Source organism: Saccopteryx bilineata, chromosome 4 (genome assembly GCF_036850765.1).
Source record: "Saccopteryx bilineata isolate mSacBil1 chromosome 4, mSacBil1_pri_phased_curated, whole genome shotgun sequence".
NCBI lineage: Eukaryota > Metazoa > Chordata > Mammalia > Chiroptera > Emballonuridae > Saccopteryx > Saccopteryx bilineata.
This window is the reverse complement of record NC_089493.1, coordinates 168777390-168795139: the sequence shown is the minus strand read 5'-3', so window position 1 is coordinate 168795139 and position 17750 is coordinate 168777390. Positions and strand designations below refer to the sequence as shown.

The following is a 17750-nucleotide window of genomic DNA, read 5'->3' as shown; positions in this document are numbered from 1 at the left end:
GCTCAGTTACTCGATCAATACCCCAGATGGGCGGAGCATAGCCCCATGGGGCTTGCTGGGTGGATCCTGGTCGGGTGCATGTGGGAGTCTGTCTCTCTGCCTCCCTGCCTCTCAATTAAAAAAACAAAACAACCAAAAAAAAAACCCACTTTGGCTGTATCAGTCTTTCCAGCATCAGTTGACATGTTAGTTTATACCCATATTTTTTTCTAGTCAATAAATATAAATCTTCCACCCATAAAAATGATAATGTGAAGAAGAAAAGGTAGTATGGCTAGACAGTTCCTTTCTAGTTAGGGCTGTATAACATTAAGTTCACTTTACTTAAATTGTTAAGGCATTTTCCAAAACAGTACAAAAATTATCATTCACATTTTATATCCCCAGCTGGATATTTTAGTGGAGCAGTATATCTCAGAAAAATCGAATGCATCTCAAAATATTCTAAGTTCTAATATGTTAGTGAAACATAACTGCTTCAGAGCGTCTAAGAAGCAAAACTGGGACTCGGGACATACAGAACACTCCTGTTTCTATTCACAGTTTTGATACATGGTCTTCATGTTAATTTGGTACTTCATGGCTAGTGTGGCATTATTTTAATAATTTAGAATGATAAGATGTTCATTTAAGATTTAAGTCACTATAACAAGAATCTAAAGAAATTAGAAGTGACCTGTATACTCTCGTATCATTTAATTATAGACCATTTATACTCCATTGTGATGCCAAGGATAGAAGACAGGATTTTTTTTTTTTTTTTTTTTTTTTTGTATTTTTTTCTGAAGCTGGAAACAGGGAGAGACAGTCAGACAGACTCCCGCATGCGCCCGACCGGGATCCACCCGGCACGCCCACCAGGGGCGAGGCTCTGCCCACCAGGGGGCGCCAGGGCATCGCTCTGCCGTGACCAGAGCCACTCTAGCGCCTGGGGCAGAGGCCAAGGAGCCATCCCCAGAGCCCGGGCCATCTTTGCTCCAATGGAGCCTTGGCTACGGGAGGGGAAGAGAGAGACAGAGAGGAAGGCGCAGCGGAGGGGTGGAGAAGCAAATGGGCGCTTCTCCTATGTGCCCTGGCCGGGAATCTAACCCGGGTCCCCCGCACGCCAGGCCGATACTCTACCGCTGAGCCAACCGGCCAGGGCAGGATTATTTTTGATGTTTAACTTTCTTCAAGACTGTCTACTTGATGGCTTAGAATTTTAAAAACTCAGGCTGAGCAGAGCTAACCCTGCAGGTCCCTGCCAGGCAACACAGTCGTGAGCGTAAGGACCATGGGTTTTGGAATCAGGCAGTGCCAAATTCAAAGTCCAGTGTGCTGAGCTGACTTTGGGAAAACACGTGGCTTAATTTCTGTATTCTCATCTGTCAAATGGGCTAGTAGTAAGCGTTCTGTGAGAGATAACTACTGAAGAACCTAGCCGTGGAGCTTAGGCATATAAAATGAAAGGTCAGTCCGTTTGTTTCCAGTATGGCTCTGACTGTGGTGGGAGTGCTCCGTGTCAGCTCTGAAAACCCGTTAGGTCTCAGGTGACTCCTCTAACTGCCGTGCTGCAGGTGTCCCTTTCACGGCACTCTAAGGACTGTCTTCCTTCTTCTCCTACAGACAAGTTTCCTGGTGTTTTCACTCTCTCTTAAACACTTAAAAGTATTCCCTTAACTTGTTTCAGTGAGTCTTCAGGAACCAGGGTATGAAGTGAGAGCGTCGTCAAAACCTGGGAAATGTAAACAGAAAAATAAAAATATTCGTCTGGTAGACGGGCATGACAGCAACAGCAAGGGGCGCTCCCAGTGATGTGAGAGTCTGAGAGCTGAGGCCCGCGCTGTGACTGGGGGGGGGGGGGTGGCCTTGCATCAAGTTGTGCTTGGTTCTGAGGGGTTTGCTCCTTACTTTTACACTAATATAAATATGAAGGTAAAACTATTTTGCATTGTTTGATTTTACAGACATCTTTGTGTAGTAACTTAGGAATTGTGCTAATCCTGCAATAAAAGATATACATTAGTTTGTGGGTCATTTGAAAATTTAGCCTAATACAGACAGTTGCACAGTTTTAAGGCAACGGTGTTTACCAGTTGGACCTGTTCTGGCTGCCCTTACTTGGATGAAAACCTTGATGTATAGATCATGGCTGAACGCAGGCATGGGGAACTCGCTCCCTTCCACTGTGTGTCACTGAGACGGCAGCTCACAGCCTGCAGGGTAGAAAGCTCTGTTCCTCATTTGAAGACCTCAGTCCACCTGGACTTTGACACTTTATGTTAGGGAAGGGGGGGATACTGGTTGAGAATGTTGATCTTGGTGTCAGAAATACCTGAGTTTAAATCCTGACTTTGTTAGTTACTACGTCTCCTTAGGTAAGCCAACTTCTCTAAATCTCAGTTTCCTATTCTGTGAGACAGTGCCATAGTACCCCTGATAGGTTTGTGGATAGGATGCAGGGGAGAGTGTGTGTAACTGAAGAGCTGGCATGGCAGGGAGCTGACGCCTGTATTCTGGTATACACTCATAAATATCTATCAGGTTAGCTGCCTCAAATTCTTTTGCAGAAGGGATGAAGATACAAACATATACTGGACACCGAACAAGATGCTGGATCCTACCTAAAAGGAATTATTGAAAGAAACATACACTGAAAGGTATCATAGGGTCACCTGTGTGAAGTGACACATGGCAGTGTGTAAGGGAACCTAGAGGTTGTCACAGACCAGAAAAGCCCTAGTGGATGACACTCCACTCACCTCTAGATACTTGAAGAACACAGGAACTCTAAGGTGATAAAGCAGCCAAATGGTGGCTGGAGAGGAGCAGGAAGACATGATTGGAGAAAGAAGAACCGGGTTGTGGGCCACATTGGCCTGTACTGTACCGTGGAGGGGCCCAGAGACTTTCAGCCATGCTGGGCAGAGAGAGTGCGAGCAGTGCGCTGGGTGGGAGGGAAGGAGAAGCCTGTGGCGGGTCAGGCCGGAGGGAGGGCAGGCAGCACTGAGGCCGTGTGGTGGTGTGGACAGGAGGGGAGGGTGCTGAGCGATCAGTGTCAGAGGGGTCATCCACAGATGTGGGAATAGCAGTGGAATTGGCAGAAGCTCTCCATCAAGCTTGAGTTACTAAGTAGAGAGAGGACTTCAGGTCCAAGAATGGAGTAAGATATTTAGAAATGTTACTGTTGTAGTTAAAGGTAGGAATGTGTGGTGTTTTGGGGTTTTTGTCACCTTTATTCAAGTAATTAGCAGCAGTTATACTACAAATTATAGTAAATGGTCACAATTCAATAAATACACATCTAGGGTTGAAACTGATGGTTACGGAGTTGTTTTTGATCTTGAATCTCACTTGTGATTCAGTTTTTTTTACATCCTCTCATAACTTGATTTTCCTCATCTACCAATGTATTTGTAGTTTTACTAGACTTTATTATTAGGGAATAGGGCAATCATGTTATCTTCCTTTTTTTTAAGCTGGTTCAGCCACGGTGCTTTTCTGTAGGTATCTGCATATACAGTGAGATATAGAGAAGGTGGCAGTATGTGTGCCATTGTCTCAAACCCATTCTTTGAAGATGTCACATTCATAATTCCATGTGTACCAACAAATCAGTAACCCTTGAGCTAATTCAGGGATAAGTGGGCAGTCAGAAAAGGTCATCGCTTGGCATGTGCAGCTGAGTGTTTATGTTTCCTACGGAACAAAGAAAAGTGTGTGACTTGAATGTATAAAAGCCACTGTTTAGGGCCAGTGCTGGAGGGAAAAATAAAGTTAAATTACTGACACAAGTTAATGATGAGACCTGTATGGTCTCTGGCCTCAGCTCTGTTTTGACTCTTTTTGGACTTGTCTTGATTCAAATAATATTTAGGGCTGCCTCAGTAGGACAGTTGCTCCAATTTTAAGATAGTTTAGAAGGTTTAAAAATGTTTCGGGTCCTTCTTGAATTTTTTTCCTCCAATTTATGTTGCTTATAGCAGTGATTGTCAACCTTTTTACACTTGGGTAACGGTGAAAATAGGAGAACTATTTTGGGGACTGCCAAGGCAGAAATCACCCTGAGCATAAGGAAATTCAACTAAGACCACTGTGTCTGAAAATCTTCATACGACATCAGGGTGGTTAACTCTTTTGCAGGCCAGCACAGAATTTCTGGCGGACCGGTCTGCAGACCAGCAGTTGAAAAACACTGACTTATAGCTTTATGACAAGGGGTTCTTAACCTCAGAACTTACAATATTTGCAACTGGGTAATTCTTTGCTGTGAGGTGTTTGGCAGCGCCCTAGTCTCTTCTCACTAGATGCCAGGAGCATTTCCCCAGTTTTGACAACTAAGAATGTTTCCAGTCAATACTAAATGTCCCCTGGGGAGCAAAACTGCTCCGAGTTGGAAACCACCCCTTTACAGTATTGGGACAAAACTTGTGAGGCAAAGAGAATATACCTCGTTCCACTTGTAGTTGGTAAAAATTAATCCAGCTGTAGCAGCTTTATTTCCAGAATTTTTTCCCCCATCTTAATTAAGATTTGTTTGTCTGAGATGATAATAGCTTTCTGCTTTTTTTCCAAATGGATTTATTGCATTTCATTGAAAAGCTGTTGATTAATTTTACTTAAATTGAAGGGTAAGCCAAACACACCAGTCAGGATTGAATAGTTTGAATACTTTATCACCTCTGTTCCTTTCTCTTTGGGGCAAAGCCTCTGACTTAGTAAGCAGTACTGTATCATTTTGCCAGGTACATTACAGTCCCCATTTAGAAATAGGGCAATTGAGATTTAGAGAGATTAAAGGTCATCAAGCTACTCCATTGCAGTTAGGTAATGAATTCTACCCTGTCTGACTTAGCGTGGTCACTATTCTCTATAATAGAAATTCTCAGCATGTGGTCCATGGACACCCCCATCCCCACCCAAAGGTCTTTTCAGAACTGTTTTCATGGTAATACAAAGCTTTTATTTGCCTTTTTCACTGTGTTGATATTTGCATGGCTGGTACACAGTGATGAGTAAACTGCCGTGCATTCATGGTTAAAAAAAGAAACAAAGAAAGCCAGTTCCTTTTAAGAATATCCTTGAGGAAGCAAAATATAATTCTGTTAAATCTCTGCCCTTGAATAGGTGTCTTAAATACCTGTGTGACAGAATGGGAGGAGCAGAACACACGTGTGCTGCAGGTAGCATCCAGTGGCTAGCTCAGAAAAGCACGTGGAAGAGGAGGTCTGAGCTAACAGGCCTTTTTCCCACGCACCATGGATAAGCGGCGATTGTCAGATGGCTGAAGTGAGCCTATCACTTTAAGGAAGACAACTGACAGTATTTGTTGCCAGTTGATAAAAATGAGAGCTTTCAAACAAAATTTAGAATTTTGGAAGACATAACTGCCACTGCGAGCTTAACAAATGTGACTCTTTTATACTGTGAAGTGAACTGTGTCAGCACGTGGAAGGTCTGCATACCTCAGGGAACCGGTCCTTTCCGAATGGCCAGTGTGGGGTAGTACACAATCCCACAGGGGTAAGAGATTCTTTCAAAGTGCAAAACAGACCAGTAGATTTCCATGTGAGAGTTACAGAAAGTTCACTGATAATAGGATCAGAGCCCACATTGGAACACCAATCTTTACAAAACGAAATTGTCAAATTTCTGGTGTAATGTCAAAAAATATCTACAATTACCTAAGCTTAAGCTTCGAAGGGACCACTAACCTTCCCCTTGCTCACAGGGAAGGCTATCTATTGTATATAACTATATACTATATATGTATTACACACACACACACTCTTTCGCCGAAGGAGTAGTTGGGGGAGGCAGAAAAAGGAAGTTAATGGGTTTAGGGGAGGTTGAAGAGAGGCATATTGTGCGATGATCAAAAAGTGTGTGCCCAGTACTATATTATAAATGTGATATATCATCCACACAAAAGTTACTAAAATGGTACTAATAAGGACACCGACTCAGGGTTGTCAGCCAGCTACTGCTGCAGTTGTTAGAACCCTGGAGCAAGGATTTGAAACCAGTGTCTGTATTTGTAGCTGATTTTCTTCCTAGTAGTACTGTGACACACAAGAGGCACCTAAAAATACTCTGCTACCCCTCCCTCGATCAGAGTTTCAAGGTTCATCACCATGTCAGTAACACATTTCAGGCGTGACGTGACTTCCTTTTAAGAAAGGACCTCTGTCTCACAGTGCCTGGCCTTCAGGTGCCAGGAAGTGTGTGCTAAATGACAGGGTGTCATTTGCCTACACATTTACATGTGATTAACTTTTATAATCCGTGACTGTCCATCGGTGATCCTCCTTCAGTTGCTTTTCTCGCAGGAGAAATAAATAGGAAAACACATTATACGTGATTTCTCCTCTCATAATCCCAGTAGTCTCAGGAATAATAACTCAGCGTCCATTCTGACTGGGAAACGGCATTCAGGTATTCACCAGAAACAATGCCGTTTGTCCCTGCGACTCTTCACTCAGAAGGAAGCACCCTGGATGTGGTCTGTCACTTGCAGAACCTCAGCATCTTCAGAACGTTGGCCACCCACGGTTGCAGACACATTGAGCATTAGCTTTTTCATGCAAAAGAGGTGTAATATGCATCTTTATCGTGTACTTTTTGTCTCCTTCTGCCTTGGTATTTTAAAAATAGCAATTCCATGTGGTTTTCCTTTGAGTTCTAACCAGTTTGTTGTACTGTAGCCCTCTGGCAATACCATAGGGTCATATTTGCAATTGAATACCATTTTGCATTCATGCATTTCTCCCAGTGGTGTTCATTATAGGCCATCAGAGTCCTCATATTTGTGAGACAGAAACTGATTTTTCCCACTGATCTCTGCGGTGTAGTTGGCAGCTTTCCCTGTGCTGCATCTTATCTGATGTAGCCCAGAGCAACTGCCTGAAGGGGTGCCAGAGCCTGACTTAAGTTCCAGAGTCTTCGCTGCACTTCTAGCCACTGTGTGTTCATTTAGTTTTAACTGTCACTTTGTCATCTGCGCTCACAGTTCAGTGGCCTGAATGTATTTTGCAGATGCTCTAATTTTTAAGTGAGAATCTGGGAATGCTGTTCTAGGTTTTAGACTTAATACTACTCTCCACTTACATAATGCTTGTATAAAGCTTTTTATAAAATCTCGAGTTTTCCTGAATGAGAAAGAATGAACATTGATCCATGCAGGAACTGTGTTTGACTTCATACATCTCTCTTTTCACAACACACACACACAGGTGATGTCCTTCCCAGTTTACTCATGAAGAAACTGAGGCTCAGAGTAGTAGATAGCTACTTAAGGTCACACAGCTTTAGGTGGGAGAGCTGGGACCTGAAACAGGCTTCTGATGACCCTCCCCCTACTGCACGACCTCTAGAGGCGGCTGTGACATCCTTTTCACAGGGCTGTTTAGAGCAGGGGTCCCCAAACTATGGCCCGCGGGCCACATGTGGCCCCCTGAGGCCGTTTATCTGGCCCCCGCTGCACTTCCAGAAAGGGCACCTCTTTCATTGGTGGTCAGTGAGAGGAGCATAGTTCCCACTGAAATACTGGTCAGTTTGTTGATTTAAATGTACTTGTTCTTTATTTTAAATATTGTATTTGTTCCCATTTTGTTTTTTTACTTTAAAATAAGATATGTGCAGTGTGCATAGGAATTTGTTCATAGTTTTTTTATGGTCCGGCCCTCCGACGGTCTGAGGGACAGTGAACTGGCTCCGTGTAAAAAGTTTGGGGACCCCTGGTTTAGAGGATAGATGAGATATTAAACCATGAACATGTTTTAAAACTATAAAGTACTACAAATAGTTATTTTTAAAAATTTAAATGCATATATGTAAGTATTACATATGAGCATTAACATTTCAGATCCTTAAATATTGTGCTTATTTTCCATAAACTAAATACATGAACAACTGGTTGGGCCCTAAAAATAGATGTCAGATGACAGAGGCTGGCTGAGCAGGAATAGGAGCATCTTCAGAACTGGGGCCAAGGAAGTCTTTGCTTCCCTAACACACTGCTCCGTCCACAACTCTGACACCTTCCTGCTTCTCTTTGAGACTGGCCCAGAACAGCTCCTCCACGTCAGTCACGGCTTTCCATTCATTGAGGGTGGCTCGTGCCAGACCCACAGCACAGACATTTCAGGTTATTCTGTTCCATCGTAGGCTTTCAGTGTGTATGGAATCAGGGCCTTGTGATGCGGAAGCATCCAGAAACTCTTCCTGACGGTATTCGGAGAACAGTACGAACTCATTCCCAGAACTGGGGTGGTGGGAGCGCTGTCCTGCTGACCAAGCCTCGTAGACGGACGAGGTTGGCAGGGTCCAACCACCTTCGTCTGAGGACAGAACGTAGGGAAAACTTTTGGGTTTAGTGGCCTAGTTTCTTAAAATGACATTTATAAAACAAATTGTCATTCTATAATTAACCTTTTAACTTTTACTCCTAAAACAGAACAACAAAGAAGTCACTTCATAATTTTTAACAGTGTTGATACCCAAAACAATTTCTTCAGTTTACTCTATGAATTTGAGTATATTTGTGATTGAGATTTCATGCGCTGAGTTCTCACTTCACGTCATCCATAGTTTCTGTGACTTTAAGTGAAATGATGTATAACGAAACAATGTTGAACGAGATGACATTATCAGAGGATCTGCCATTACAAAGGACAACAGAGAGACAGCTAACACTCAATCTAAGTGTATTCCTCAACATCATCTCTTTTAGAAAATAGGCAAGTTAAGAAAACTTAGAAAGCAGTTAATGGTATGCTTACGAACCTTCTTATATAGGTGAAAAATAACAGTTTAATATGAATAGTTCCAAAATCACCAGATTACTACCATTCATATGTTTGAAGAACACATAACCAGAGAAGGAATGGGCAGTCTCCAGAAACTCTAGTTATAGAAAGTTACAAAGTTAGACACTTTTATGAGCAACACAGTACAGTTTTGGCTCTAAAGTTAGCGTGTAAGATGAAAATTCCTCAGGAAGATACAACATTGGAAAGTGTTATATGATCTTGTATGAAGTGTTTCATCATTCATTTTTCCTTAAACATTGAAAGAACCACTGTTTTCTCGGTTTATGAATGTCTTTATAAGCAAAATGTTAAGAGTGATGAATATAAGTAAAGAGTGTATGTCTACTGTACAATTCTTACAACTTTTCTGAGAGTTTAAAATTTTTCAAGAATGTTTATCTTTAAACCCTATACCTGTGCTCACTGTGGTGGGCAGGCTGCTAACTGGAAAGTGAGGCCTGGGGGGAGGGCAGAACCCACTGTCCAGCTGTCTCCCCAGGCGGGTCGCCGTCCAGTAGGCGGGCAGACGGTCCTTACACTCGACAGCCTCATGCCTTTTCCAGTTGCCCTGCAAGCCAGACACGGAAGTTACAGGAGGAATGGTTCTGCTAAGTCATAAGACGCCGGGTTCAGCTGGGATGACGCTGGGAAATGAGAGATGTAGGACCAAACTGTCACTGTAAAAGGTTTTGACAAGCGGGGGACATGAGTAGAACTGTACTGAGACATGATGAATGTGTAATATGCCTGCCCGAGATACTAAAATTGAGAAGAAAAAGTTGACGTCTGAAGCAATTATAGGGGTAGGAGGATTGTCTCTTTAACAAGACTCGTACAAATGGTGTTATTATGTGTAAATGATACCTTAATAAAGGTAATTATAAATATAAACAAATCCTAAGCAACTAAACATTGTTGTTTCTAAGTAAAGCACAACTTTTTAGGGGGATATTTGAAAAAAAAAGAAATGACCTCACTCAATTTTGTATCTAAGACTAAACTAATTACTTGATTGAGTACAGTAGGTAGAGGGGACCTGTGAATGCTCTCTGGCACCTGAAGCCTGAGCCCCCTGTGGCCGCGCACTGGGGAGTGAGGAGGGAGGGGATGTATTCGCTGTCGAGAGCTGTGACAGCATGTCCTAACCTGCTTTTTCCTCCTCTAGCCCTGGGATGAGACCCGACGTCAGCTCCCCTCCATCCAGCTCATCCGCAGCAGCGGGACCACCCCCCAAACTCTGCCTCGTGTGCTCTGATGAAGCGTCAGGATGTCACTATGGAGTCTTGACCTGTGGGAGCTGTAAAGTCTTCTTTAAAAGAGCGGTGGAAGGTAGTGTGTGTTTTGAAGAGTTTTATTTTTCCTCTCTTTGGTTCTTCTCAGAGTGGATTTTGACAACATTTCTGTTCTAGGCAAAGCTCATTAAGACTACAAGTCAGAGGAGGGGGGAGTAAAGAGTGGCTCCTAAGTCTTTAAGGGGAAAGAGAGATTTTTAAAAAGCAACATAAAGCAGAACTAGAAAATGTGTAAAGTGAAGCAGGGGAGCTTGGTCAGAAAACAGAAGGAAACTGTAAGAAAGGTGTGTCATGTGACATGATAATACAGGGTGGTGTTAGATTTGGGCAGTCACGTAATCCTCATTGTATTAGAGTCATGGGCTTTAATTCCCAAAATTAGCTGGTTTTAAAGTCACCAACTACATATTTCAGTCTGGCAAAAATAAGTGACAGTGAGAGCTGTGTGTGTATTGGGGTGGGGGAGGGTTGCTTCGGGGCCAGGGCACTGTGCTGAGCAGTATAAATGCAGCAATAGCCCTGAGCCCTGCTCTCTGGGAGGTCACAGTCTACTTGACATGACAAATGAGTTACAAAGGTACAGGGGTTACAGTACCGAGGAGGTTAGAACGAAGGCATTTTAGAGACAGCGATTTCACTACACAAATTAATGTAAACTTTACCTAGTAGACTAGCACAAACTCTTTGAAGGACAAAGTCCTTCCATAGCAAATTATTATTGGAAGTCACTAAAATTTTCTAATATTGCCAGTGAAATCTCTTGCGAAAAACTAGGTAGTTCAGTCATCTGTAAAGCGGTTTGAAGGCAGTGCCGCCTAAGTATTGTTAACCTAAAGATTACTCTGATTATATTAATCTTTTAAAAAGAATATTCACAATATGAGGATGATGATGAGTATTATTTGGCTAGAGCTGTGTTTCATATCCTTAAGAGTTAGATGAGTAATTGTCTCTTGTTTGGATTACTTTTTTAATACATTAGCAAACTATACAGTTACTCATGTTCCCCGCTGAGAGCTGGGGATGCAGGTTTTGACCAGTGTGGTAACTCCCAGCTGCTGAGGACAGTTGTGAGTCCAGCGCACCCCTGCTTAGCGCCGGCCTCTAGCGACACAGGCTTCGCTCAGAGTAGACCCAGAAGGGAGCCTCTTCTGTCCTCAGCCTCCTGCAGTCAGCACTTTCTCACCTGACTAATCATCTCCATGATATAAACGCAGTGACAGTCACATGGTACTGTATACAGAACAAATCATATTGACACATTGGTTTCTGAAAGTGAAATTCAGAATGAGAAGTGGAGCCTTAAGAGACATAATAGGTATTTAAAAAATATTTTTCGTTCTCCATTTTAACTAAAATTGTTCTTTAAAACAGGGTTATAATTCAAATGCCTACAGGGACCAAGTGTGTCATTCCGGCCAAATACAGTGCAGCTGGGGGAAGGAGGGCAGTTACTGAGAGAGCGTGCCAGCCTGCCCCACCTAAAAGCATCCAGATCCAGTTTAAGAAGTAAAAATAAACTAAATATACTTCCCAGATAAAACACCACTGTAAACTATCAATATATGCCCTCTGGTCTTAATCCCTGCTTTAGAATTAAATTCTTATACTTGTTTTTAGGTAAAATTTAATTGAATGTTAGCTCTACTGTTTCCAAATGTTCATCATTTAAACATCTCAGTTAAGCGTGATGGCTAGATTACAGGCTCAGTAAGAAAAGGTTTAAATGTCGTCTGTGTTAAAGTAAATCCTTTACTTGGTTATTACTGTTCTCCTGGGCCCTTCAGCTCTAAAATTCTGCAATCATTTGATAACATATCTAGACATTATGACAATATGTTTTAAAGTAGATAGGTATTTTGGAACACTTTTTAAACTTACAAAGATGTAGCTTGTATGAGTTGGGGTACACTTAGCCCTCCATTTATCACCTGCTAGAAATTAAAAAGTCATCCCCCAACTTGGCAGATAGTAAATATGCAAACATTTAACTAGTTTTAGGAGTTCTGCGGACATTTTACTTATTGTCCATACAACTCAGATCAAGGATAGATCATTTGAAGTTTTTACTCAGTGTTCTGGAAGTTGCTCTTCTGCATACAGAAAGGGACTTTGGGTAGCTGCAGCTCTTTCGACGTATGCTAATGCAGTGATCTATCCCCCAAGTCCCTCTCTTTTCCCTTTGCACAAAGGTCCATGTCGTCTTTGCTGGTGGGTCTTCGTGGAGACAGGTATCACTGCCCTTCCTATAGCGTGTACAAGTACTGCTTTATAGCTGCCACACCGCTCATGAGCAGCTCTGAACTTAGTATTATGATCCATCCTTGGTGGACTAGGAAGCTGAGGCTCGGGGTTCAGCCAGCAGGACTGGGATGGAGAGACAGCTGTCTCTGAAAGGCTCCTAACCTCAGTGTCATGCTGACTCCCCGAGGGAAATATGCTGAAAACCTGTCTCCTGGCAGTTTATAGTCTAGTTCCATTCTGAGATGAAAGTCATTGCAAGGGCATTGTTTAATAGCTGTCATTTACTGAGCGCTCAGGGTGCTAGGCACTGTTGGAAAACCCTCCGTGACTGCCTTAGGGCTTGCACACGCCCAGCCAGCCCGGTGCTAGTTTTCCAGATTCACAGATGGGGAAGCGGGCTCAGGGAGGTCAGAGGACACAGCCGAGTTCGAACAGCCGGGCTTCCCGCACCGCACCTCACCTCACCGTGCACCTCCCTCTGCACATTGTTCCCAAGAGCAGGCCCGAGGGAGGCTCAGGCCGACAGTCACAGGTCACATCTAAAATGTGGACACTTCAGGTAGGGTCTGTAAACTGCAGGAAACCTTAGTCCATGTCTTTGGCTGGGCTACCTACCCACTTCCTGTTCCACCATGATCTCATTCAGGTCTGTGCTTCACTCTATTTATTAATGTTTTTCTAAGATCACTTGTTTTTTAAACTTTATTTTTTAAAAACAACTTTTTTCTTATCCCTACTGTATTATCTGTTGCTGTATAACACATTACCCCAAAATACAGGGATTAAAACAAGGCATTTATTATGTTGCACAGTCTCTGAGAGTGGGGAATTCCAGAGCGGCTTCTTAGCTGCAGTCCTGGGACACTCGGGCTGCAGGCACCTGAAGGACCCGCTTCCGTCCGTCCCCATTGCTTCTGACCAGAAGCCCAGTTCCTCACACCATGAGCCTGTGTATGGCTGCTATCCATGTAACAGCTGGCATCCAAACAGACGATCCACCAGAGATGTGACCAGCGTGGAAACAGTGCCTTTATAACTCAGTCTCAGGTGTGACAGACTGCCACTTGGCCATGTTTTATTGGTCACACGGACTAGTCCTGGTAGAGTATGAGAAGGGCCCACACAGACACTGGGGGGGGGGGGGGAGCATCTTGGAGGCTGGCTGCCACACCTACCACAAATATTATAGAAACCACAATCACTTGCCAAAATAGATTTTAACCACAAAAATAAATACGATGCAAACAGAACAATGTTAAATTCCAGCTTGCTTGAAGGCTTTTCCACTGACGTCTACTCAATCAGAAAGAGGATTTACCAAGGGGTACTAGACAGGAACTCCACACTAAGATGTCACATTATCTTATTAAAGGTATTGACATGGAGTGAATATTAGTGGTTCACGTCCATGCCTTGTTAAATAGTGACCACTCCTCAGTTTATAAATAAGATACAGACTTGCCTACTTCATACAGGTACTAATAACCAGATAGGTAGGATTAATTTTAACTTAATGATGCAGTGCCCCCTGACCCTGTAGTCAGATTCTTAGATGTGCTTAAGACATACCTGGGATAAAGAAATTATTAGCATAATATGCACATTCTGATATTTTTGTTAGATATAAATAAAACATTAGAATTTTTTCTGTTTTTAACAATGAGTAATTTTTCAGTTGTCTTTCAAATAACTGCAGGATAGTGACTTGGTGATATTTTTATGGAGTAGAAAGCTGGGGTTTGTTTTTTTAATTTTTCCACTGATTGGAGAGAGAGAAGCATCAACTTGTTGTTTCACTTAGTTCCATTCAGTTGTGCACTCACTGATTGCTTCTCATACTTGCCCTGACCAGGGGTCAAACCCACAACTTCTGGCATGCTGGGTCGACGCTTTCTCCACAGAACCACCCGGCCAGGGCCTAGAAATTCTTTATGCCTGTGTCAACTATGGATACATCTGTTGTTCCTACTTTTGCTTTAATAGAGGATAGAATTATTGGGTTGATGCTTGCAATTTGTGTTCAAGTAAAGCATCTAGGAAACTTACACAACACAGAAAGGAATGGAAACAGCTGGTACAGACATTAGGCACTGGAGAACAGTTCTGGGACAGGGCCACCGGTCAGCTCTATGGCCTGTCCTCACAAAATTTTGAACCTGATACAGTGAACCATCTACCCAAAATTAATGCTTAAAGAGCACTGACTTATATTAGGAAGAAGTAAATATAGTTTCTTTCCACCAGAGCAAGTCTTAGGTTGTCCTGGGCATAAAGGATCTTTCCTAAGAATCATGACTGACTTTTGAGAAGGCTTACAGTCTTGTGAACACTGTTACCTCTGGTGTAAGATCCACGGACTCTTAATTAGCTCGTGTATTTACTTAGATACTGATCTTGCGTCGGAGAGTCCTTTGTTTTTGGCAGGTCAGCAGATCCTGAAAGTTTTCTTTAACACTGAATAACTAAATTAAAAGAAAATTATAAGGTTGTGCATATGGGCGCAAGTAGTGAGATTCAGTCTTTTACTTCTAAATTGTCCATGAAAATTTTTGCCAGGTAAAAATGCACTTCCACTTGTAATGCTTTATTTAATAATAGGGTACCACATGAGTTTGGACAGTAGTGGTCTTGAGTATTTTGGGGTCAGTGATGAACTGAAACATTCTTATATTCTAAAAACGTGAAATAACAAATCTCTGTAAGATCTGTATACAGTAGTGTAGTTTGCCAAGCCTATGATTCACCTAACTAGGTGATGGCAATCTTAACTTTCCAGGTTAAGTGTTTAGTTAGTGCTTCATTTAAACTTGGGAGGGGGAGGCCTTGGCTGGGTGGCTCAGTGGATAGTGTTATCCCAGCACAGTGAGGTCCACATATGAGAAGCAGCCAATGAGTGCACAACTCAGTGGAACAACAAATTGATGCCCCTCTCTCTCCCTTCCTCTGTTTCTCAAACCAATGAGAAATTTTTAAATAAAATTGGGGAAGGGAGCACATTATTACACATATTTGCATGTAGTGACATAATGTTGAATGGAAGTCATTCTCCCTTTGGGACTCTCAACAATTTGAAAACTAGTTTCCTTTTTCATTAGTCCTCAGTGTTAAGGTCAGAAGTCATGATAGACTAGTATCACAGACATCTTCTGTAACTTACAAAAGAAACTGTTTAAAGCAGTTTATCAAGAAAGAGGTTACAGTTGGTGGGGAGGGCACCGCTGTGCGTGTTGACTGGAGCACTGACCGTGGGGTGTCCACTCAGTGGAAAGGTACACGGCGGTACATTTACAATTGGTGCGCTTTCCTTGGTGCTGCCATGAAGATTTTTAATGAATGGTGTTTAATTTATTGAACAGAATAAGAAAGAGACTTTTTAAAGTTAAGTTTCTTAAGCTGACCTTTCAATCGTGTAATGGCAGCACAAGCAAGTACACTGGACCTTCCTTCATCAGTGCTTTTGCTCCTTGGCTATGTTCCACCTAAAACAAAAACAGGAGTCACTCCACAACAGTATCCTTTAAGACCTGTGTAATTTTAACAAGGCCTTTATTTTCCATACAGGACAGCACAATTATCTCTGTGCTGGAAGAAATGATTGTATCATTGATAAAATCCGAAGGAAAAACTGCCCAGCATGCCGCTACCGAAAATGCCTCCAAGCGGGAATGAACCTGGAAGGTAATGTGCAGACCTGAGAGGGGCTGTCTCCGCATCACATAGAATTTCATTCCACTTCTTAAATAGAAGCAAGCAGATGTAATAGTTTAGGTAGTATAGTATATATGGGCTTGACTAGCATCATTTTATACTAGTGCTCAATAACAGTAGGAATTTATAATGAATATTTCCTATTTTGCTTAAGTTGATTCACCACTCATTACTGAATTCAGTATAGCCAGACTATGTACTAGAAAGGGATATTATATAATAATGATAATTACAAAACTTGAAGCAACATTCCTTCTGCAGATCTGCAGGGGGGTGACACCTCCAGGTGGCCTTGGATAAGTTTTATGTTTTCAAGTAAAGAAACCTGAAACTAGTTACAAGTTTAATTTTCATATCCCTGTTTATGTAACAAGTTGTATAATTAACATTGATCTCATCATTCAAAAACTTTTCCTCTGGAAAGTTTGGAATTCTGCTTTAATTGCAAGTTCCATGAGGGCGATCTAATCACCCCTGTGCTTATTCGTGTTGTGAGGGCAGCACTGGACAGTGCCAGGGCTCACTGTCTCGTTAGGGTGGTGACTCAAGTCACAAAGTGGTATGGTGCCTGGAAAAGGGACAGGACCACAGAGCAAGAGGACAGTCACCGGATGCTGTCCTGAAAGCAGCAAGAGTGAATTTTCCATCTAAAGCAGCTGAGTAGGAATTAGGTGAAATAAGGGCAGAAACACGATCAGATTTGTGTAGTAGGAGACTCCTGTTGTACAGACAGACCAGCTACACAAGTCACAGTGATAGCAGAGGGGCATGGAGCCAGGAGGTTCTTTCCATAGAAGACAGGCGGACTGTTGGAGCAGTCCAGCACACACTGTCTATGTGTTTTTAAATATAAAATACATTTATGGGTGTGACTACATAGTTCTAGTTTGTCAATATATTAAACGTTAGTACATATCATGCAGTTGATAGATTTTTAAAAGCCTCTACAAATTAAGTTCATAGAGTTTTTGGTATATGTGTGGTTTTAGTGTAAAAGCCTCACTTTTCTTTTTAATTATTCCAGGATATATAAAACCTTTTTTTTTATAATTTCATTTTTTAATGGGGTGACATCAATAAATCAGGATACATATATTCAAAGATAACAAGTCCAGGTTATCTTGTCGTTCAATTATGTTGCATACCCATCACCCAAAGTCAGATTGTCCTCTGTCACCTTCTATCTTGTTTTCTTTGTGCCCCTCCCCCTTTCCCTCTCCCATTCCCTCCTCCCCCCCGTAACCACCACACTCTTATCAATGTCTCTTAGTTTCACTTTTATGTCCCACCTACGTATGGAATAATGCAGTTCCTGGTTTTTTCTGATTTACTTATTTCGCTTCGTATCATGTTATCAAGATCCCACCATTTTGCTGTAAATGTTCCGATGTCATCATTTCTTATGGCTGAGTAGTATTCCATAGTGTATATGTGCCACATCTTCTTTATCCAGTCGTCTATTGACGGGCTTTTTGGTTGTTTCCGTGTCCTGGCCACTGTGAACAATGCTGCAATGAACATGGGGCTGCATGTGTCTTTACAAGTCAATGTTTCTGAGTTTTTGGGGTATATACCCAGTAGAGGGATTGCTGGGTCATAAGGTAATTCTATTTTCAGTTTTTTGAGGAACCACCATACTTTCTTCCATAATGGTTGTACTACTTTACATTCCCACCAACAGTGTATGAGGGTTCCTTTTTCTCCACAGCCTCTCCAA

General features: G+C 42.2%; 1 protein-coding gene across 6 annotated transcripts in view; it reads left to right on the top strand.

The window, feature by feature from the left end:
* Positions 1–17750, top strand: part of NR3C1 (nuclear receptor subfamily 3 group C member 1) — a 122766-nt gene that overhangs the window by 81644 nt on the left and 23372 nt on the right. For 5 of the 6 annotated variants that reach the window (XM_066272859.1, XM_066272860.1, XM_066272863.1 and 2 more), the window contains 2 exons: positions 9955–10121; positions 15887–16003. In XM_066272859.1, the coding sequence (XP_066128956.1) occupies positions 9955–10121; positions 15887–16003 (284 nt within the window). The remainder of the gene's footprint in view (positions 1–9954; positions 10122–15886; positions 16004–17750) is intronic. The other variant, XM_066272862.1, reaches the window with a different exon arrangement.